Below are 6927 nucleotides of genomic sequence, written 5' to 3' on the forward strand. Positions count from 1 at the left end.
AAATAAAATTTCTGAAAAATTGAAATGGAGCAACAACGACAACAGCAATCAAGGACGCCAACAGATTTTCTTAATCTTGTCATCGGACGTCCCGTCCTTGTTAAATTGAACTCTGGAATTAACTATCGAGGTAAGTTTTATTACAAATCCAAGTAATATTTAAATTTCTTTACACTGTTTATACGATGTTTAATAGGCATTTTATCCTGTTTGGATGGATACATGAACATTGCGCTTGAACAAACCGAAGAATATGTTGATGGGCAACTGAAGAATAAGTACGGGGATTCTTTCATTCGCGGAAATAATGGTAAATTATCAATAGTTGCAGATTTTAATGATAGGACTAAATTTTTTATTTCTCAACTCAATAGTGTTGTATATAAGTCCTGATACTCGATAAGACATGTTGATTTGTTATCCATAAATGGTTTTTAATGAATAATCACATTGTTTTCTATTGCTCCTCAAAATAAGTGTTACATTGAGATAATGTTTATTCATTGAAAATATAGTACTATTTACAGTATTAAATGAAAAACAGCAAAAACAACAAAAAACTAGTATTGCTCAAGATGCTTGTCGCTTGCACTCAATACTACAGAACCACTTGCCCTTGGGCGGCTCTGTTAGGCCAACACAGCCATAGTGAAACCATTCACGTTCGCACTAGAGAATAGAAAATAGAAAAAATTTAATTATACAAAGTTGAAGAGGAATAAAGTATAATCCAATAGAAATTTCAATTACTTGATCATTATCACAAGCAACCATGTCGCCAAATGACACTTGATTACAGTAACAATAGAGTGGTTCATTTGGATCAATATCCATTTCAGACATAGACACTACCCCACCTCCTCCACCTCTCTTACGAGGTGAGTTGACAACCGATGGACTTCCTCCTCGTTTATCTATTCAAAGAAAAATATACAGATGAACGAAAAAAAAATAGGTTAATATCACAATGAATTAACGAATGCATACTAATTCGTGTAGATGAAGTAGCAGGCGTGGCCGCTATTTCAGTAAGCGAAAATATTGAGGAATGAAAATTAAAAAGAAATAGCATGATTTTATACCTCTAGCCTCTTTTGGATCATAATCAAGACTATAGCCATGTTTTGTTATCTGCTCATCGATACGTTCAATATGTCGAGAGACCTAATTTCAAAAGTTTAAAATTACAGGTAAAATACATTGATAAAATCAGAAATACTTACAATATCATACACCTTATTTGCTAGCTCTATTTTTTGATCTTGCTTTCGCATTGCTTCTCGATATTCTTTCTGCAAATTCACAAAATGAGTAGAAGTAATCTTTAAAAAGAATATTCAGATATTCACCTCAAGATCTAATTGTGTGGCAATCTGTTGTTGTGAGTCAACATCCCCGATTTTTTTTACCTGCTTGTAGTAGTCTTTACAGAGCTGTTTATATCTATCATGGATATCTGTAATTATAGTACCAGTAACATTAGATACACAAGATCTCAAGAGCTAGAATTGATCATCTCACCATGAAACTCTTGATCCATATGACGCAATTCCAGCATGTTTTGCTGAATCTCATCGGGTAAATTTTCCATAGATTCGAGCCATTCTTCAAAAAGCTCTCCGATTGTCACTGCGGCCGTCATTTTTCTTTTGAATCGATTAACTGGAGAAATCAAAAATACTAATGATTTACAATATAATGAAATGAGAGATTTCTGTATTCTGAAATGTATCTGATGGATATACAATGCCGCAGCTTTAATCTTTTTTTCGTGTTTCCATTTTTATTTTCCGTTTTATTTTTTTTAGTCTTCGAACGCGTCGAGAAGGTCTGCATCTTTCAAAATAATCAGGACAAAATTTCTCTCGCCTTGTTTTTACGCCCGTTGCCCTCGTTATAAATTCTCACTTATGCTCAGTCAAAGCCTGGCCAATTCTTCCGGTAAAGGCGCTGGGGATATCGGGGGCGAGAAGCGCAAAATTGAGGAAGCTGAGACGACCGCAAAAAAGCCAAAAACCTCAGGAAGTAGTGTGCAGTCGCTAATGACTGCCTGGGCAAAACCGAAACCTTCTTCAACCACAGTAGAGGCGAATAATTCTACCTCAGATTCTGAAAATCGAAATGGCGCCGAAGCAATTAAAGTGGATATTTTCAAGGGCGTCACAGATCCAGAAGCAAAAGAACTCCTGAAACTCGAGTCTGAAACCATGGACAAGGATTGGTTGCGCGCATTGAAGCCAGAGTTTGGGAAGAAATATTTTCTCGACGTAATTGGATATTTCAACGTGTTTTTCTTTGAAGATTCCTAACTCTTCATACTCACAGCTCAAAAAGTTCTTACTTGCTGAGAAAAAAAGCGGCAAAAAAATATTTCCTCCAGGTGATTGGTTTTTCCGACTTGCTATGCTAATTTTCACTTATCTCTTGTTGTTTATAAGAACATCTTATATACAGTTGGTCACGTTATACGCCATTTTCTCAAGTCAAAGTCGTTATAATTGGACAAGGTATATTCAAATTCTATATTTCCTATACGTGTTCTATAATTGTGCTTCGTTTACTCTTCTTGTAAAGATCCGTATCATAATGATGGACAGGCCCATGGTAGGACCCAATAATTCTTGGATATTTTAACTAGAGCGTCATTTTATCTATTTTGAAAAAAAAACAGGATTATGTTTCTCGGTCCCCATGGGTGTTACCCCCCCACCATCACTTGTCAACATTTATCAGGCAATAAAAAAGGATATACCTGAATTTCAAGCTCCGAAGCACGGGTATGGTATAACAGACAAGTAATGAAAACCTAGACTAAATAGCTCTGATATACATTCTAGATATTTGGCAAGTTGGGCGAAGCAAGGCGTACTTCTCCTCAATGCTTCACTCACTGTTCGAGCACATGAACCTTCAAGCCACAGCGGAAAAGGCTGGGAGACATTTACAGGTGAGGATTTGACATATAATAAGAGCTCTTTAGTAGAGAGAAGAATTAGTTTCGCTAAAATTTTTTGCTTATATCAAAGACGCCGTTATCCAATATCTCAATGACAAAAAAAGTGGAGTTGTGTTCTTACTCTGGGGTTCCCATGCGCAGAAAAAAGGGAAAAGTATTAATACTAAGGTAGCTATCGCCATTATACTTTTACCATCAATTGCTTCACCCTCTAAACACCTCTGCAGAAACACCTTGTATTGAAATCGGTCCACCCCTCACCTCTTTCTGCCCACCGTGGGTTTCTCGATTGCGGTCATTTCGCAAAGACAAACGAATATCTACGGAGTAGGGGGTGCAAAGGAATCGATTGGGGCAGTGTAATGAAAGAAGATGGAAGAACCAGGGTATAATATCTTGCGAATATTTGAACAACTTTATGGCATTTTTTATCTCAATAAACAGACAATGATATGCTATTTATTGTGGTTCCTATTAAGCTTGTAGTCTGCAAGTGTAAAATTAGTGTTTCATAGTATCATCAGCGCAAACAAGGTAATATCCTTCGTTTTGGATGCATGTATTTGCGCGTCTTTACTATGATTATATTAACTTTACATTTAAAATTATAATCCCTTACAACAAAATTATAAAATAATAAGTACTTTTAAATTAATAGATAGTCATGGAAAATCATCCTTAATACACTATTTTCAATAAATTTCTTCACTTGAGATAAAATAGCTTATAGTCTAATCTAACCGTTGCAGTTGCTTATCAGGAAATTTTAGTACGTGTGGCGATGAGATTTAAAAAAAAATATTTATTCTTTTCCTTAAAAATATATTGTACAAGAAAAGGAAGCTTTCAAACATGTTTATTAAAGTACATGAAATCTTAGGATAAATTTTGAAAAGATCCAAGCTTGGAATAAATTTTCAAAAGCATTCTTTTTCTGGAATCTTACTCCAAAAAAATACATTTCTTCGTTGACTCGTGGGCCCTAAGGAATTCTAAGGATCCTGCAGACATAACTGTCCACTGTTTGCCATAGCTGATTAAAGGCCGGGTATTCCAGGTAAGGATATGCAATGGTTTCCACAGCGTTGGCTGTGCTGGAATAAAAAAAAAACTTTTTTTTTTGTTAGGAGAATCTCTATTAAAAAGTGTCCTTTTTCATTCTTAATAAAGAAAATTGATAGATATCAGAAAACAAGAAGTACATATAAGAAATGGTAGAGAGTGTGCATACCTTACCTATCTGGAATAAAAAAAATTTTTTTTTGTTAGGAGAATCTTTATTAAAAAGTATCTTTTTGTTAATAAAGTGACTTGGTAGTCATCAGTAACAAGAAATATATATAAGGAATGGTAGAGAGGGTGAATACCATCCTATTTTTCAAGCAAGGAGGTATACGAGAGAGGAAAGTAAAAAAAAAATAAAATAAAATAAAAATTTGGAATACGGGTGGTAGAGTATTCGGCAAGGTCGTATTGGAGCTAAGTATTTTGGTTGAAGGATATTTCGTCTCTTTGAATTTGTATCCAACTTTCCTTACACCAAAGCTCTTGGAAACCTTCTTTCTTATCCTTTATGGACGCTGACCACCATTTGGGTCTCACGATTTTTTGCATTTCGTGACCTAGCTGTTCAGCGAGCGCTATTTCGCTTGGTTGGGCGTTATCCATTATTATCGATAATCTTGATCGATAAATGATCCAGATTGCTGCATCATGGACCGTTGACACTACTCCCCGTTGGTAGCCCATGTGTTTGTAGTCTGTTCCAAATAGTCTGTCTTCCTTGGTTGATTCGTGGGTTTTCACTCCAAGAATGCAGCAGAGGTAACTGTCTGCTGCTTGCCATAGCTGATTTATGGCCGGGCATTCCAGATAAGCATGAATAATAGTTTCCACTGCGCTGGTTGTGTACCGCCAGCAAATATTTGGTTCTCCTGTCCACTTACTAGTGATGGTATCTGTCACCGATCTGTTTTTCAAGAGTCTCCATCTTAGTGCCCAATGATTGGGTTCACTTGACCGCTTTTTCCAGTACATCCAAGCTATCTCCCATCTGATGGAGTCGCTTGAGGTCTCTTTCCATTCCGGAATGATATTCTCCTCTTTGCTTGTCTTGTAGAGCCTCCTAATTTTTGTACGAATGTTTTAGATCTTTGTGCCAGCTAGCACACATTTACCCAGCGGGAACGTGCATGGTCCTTCAATCTGTGGTATGCCCTGTAGCAGGGCATGTAGGAATAAATATTTTTTTTTTCCTCTAAGGACGCGGGAACTTGCGTCCTGTGGTTTATTTAATATATATTACAAATCTGAGATGTGCTTTCGAACAAGCTTATTAAGTACTAGAAAAACATGGGATATAATTTAAAGAGTTCCGTGCTTGGAAATATCAGATTAGGTGTTCTTTGTTTCCTCGAAATCGAAGGCTTCTTGGCTGTCATCGATCCGGATTAGCGAGCTCTTTCCCCATTTTTGCTTGAACCCTTCTTCGTCTTTTTTTTTAGATAGCTTCAATCCCGTTTTTTTTTTGATCCCTCATTGATTATATCCATCACGGCACATAACATTTCTGTTACGGGGGATTAGAGATTTCGTGGAGAAATATACGGAATAGTTAAAATAGGAGAATGATGAGGGACAATAAGTAAATGTGTATGGGTTTATATAAGTCAAAAAAAAAAGATTATACGTAAAAATAAGAAAAATAACGAAATCGAAAAGATATTAAGAATGTCGAAACCATTGTTGTACGTGTCGTGAAATTACGCTATATTCGTCATGATACCCGTGAATATTGCACTTGCACACTACGCTACACTCGTACTACGCTCTCAAATACCTTGTGACTGTCAAAGTGTCTTGCTCGTATCAAAAACCGATTTTCTCGTAACATTTCTGTTACGTGGGTTTTGGGGTTTATCGTGAATATTGGTACGTAAAGAAAACAAATGAAAGATTTTCTTAAAAAAGAAAAAAAAAATAAGACAATAAATTTCAAGACTATTACTCAATATAAAAAAACTAATCCGCCTCCCCGTTCACTCACGCTTGAATCGCTTCTTATATAACAAAATTAAACTAAATAGAACGAACCGATTAAACAAACTGGTTAAACGAACTGAATAGACAAACTGGTTAAACAACTAGTTTAACAAAACAGAACAAACTTGAATAAAATTTTCAAAGCGCTAGTAATTTGCCGAAAGGTTATAAAGGTAACAAAAACTAATTGTGCATAAAGTTAAAGAAGAAAAGAAGTTTTTTTTTTGGCTTGTAGTGGCGCAGTTATGACTGTACAAAATACCGATATTCCCGTAACAATTTTGTTAGAATCTGCGTAGTACATGCGAGGATAGTTAAGATAATTACTGGTTTATTAAACAAGAATACTATCTGGAACTTAGAATGTCTCCCTTTACTATAGTGGGAGTTCTGTTCAATATATACTAAAAGAATTACATTACAACGATTACTTTATAATGCTCCGATAATGCTCCGAAATAGCAGGGCTTGAGGGATTACGTGGCTTGGTTGTCCTACTGCAGATATCTCGATACGATTCCAACAATTTTGTCATAAACTAGAGCGATATAACTAGGGGATACTCGTGGAACATAGGTAAAACTATAGGTTTATTCAAGAACAAGGTGTGTATGTTGGAAGTTCTCATTAGAGTGTTCCTTTTATACTATAAGATATAATAACTATATAACCTGTTAACTAATAAAGCTAATGAATACTGGTTTATAACTAGTTCCTAATTAATGTCGGAGCTTGAATATCGTTGGGATAGCTTGATATGTGACTCGAGTTATGACAATTTTTTGTTACGGGCGAAAGGAGGTTTGTGTGGAGGGGTGTCCGGATCTTGATAAAAATAAAGAATTTATCTTTATAATTCAGGGAATTGGTGAGGACAACAAGACAAAATAGATGGGTTTAAATAGGGATGGGAAATCAAGAAAATGACT

General features: G+C 35.7%; 3 protein-coding genes across 3 annotated transcripts; 2 read left to right on the top strand and 1 right to left on the bottom strand.

The window, feature by feature from the left end:
* Window positions 1-24: 24 nt before the first annotated feature.
* Window positions 25-403, top strand: VTP21DRAFT_2393 (uncharacterized protein; the record flags this gene model as incomplete). The annotated part of the gene is made up of 3 exons (XM_069392581.1): window positions 25-130; window positions 197-310; window positions 375-403. 3 exons carry the CDS (start codon window positions 25-27, stop codon window positions 401-403), a joined length of 249 nt encoding a protein of 82 aa, XP_069250282.1.
* A 167-nt stretch (window positions 404-570) lies between these two features.
* On the bottom strand, window positions 571-1642 carry VTP21DRAFT_2394 (uncharacterized protein; the record flags this gene model as incomplete). The annotated part of the gene is made up of 6 exons (XM_069392582.1): window positions 571-669; window positions 751-914; window positions 1083-1164; window positions 1224-1292; window positions 1350-1456; window positions 1522-1642. The coding sequence occupies 6 exons, from the start codon at window positions 1640-1642 to the stop codon at window positions 571-573; spliced, it is 642 nt and encodes a 213-aa protein (XP_069250283.1).
* A 268-nt stretch (window positions 1643-1910) lies between these two features.
* VTP21DRAFT_2395 (uncharacterized protein) lies at window positions 1911-3348 on the top strand (the record flags this gene model as incomplete). Its single annotated transcript, XM_069392583.1, has 8 exons — window positions 1911-2267; window positions 2326-2380; window positions 2439-2507; window positions 2575-2604; window positions 2672-2777; window positions 2838-2947; window positions 3027-3124; window positions 3184-3348. The coding sequence occupies 8 exons, from the start codon at window positions 1911-1913 to the stop codon at window positions 3346-3348; spliced, it is 990 nt and encodes a 329-aa protein (XP_069250284.1).
* Between the last annotated feature and the right edge of the window lie 3579 nt (window positions 3349-6927).

The sequence above is a fragment of the Calcarisporiella thermophila genome (assembly GCF_041956535.1).
Source record: "Calcarisporiella thermophila strain CBS 279.70 unplaced genomic scaffold VTP21scaffold_14, whole genome shotgun sequence".
Taxonomy (NCBI): domain Eukaryota; kingdom Fungi; phylum Calcarisporiellomycota; class Calcarisporiellomycetes; order Calcarisporiellales; family Calcarisporiellaceae; genus Calcarisporiella; species Calcarisporiella thermophila.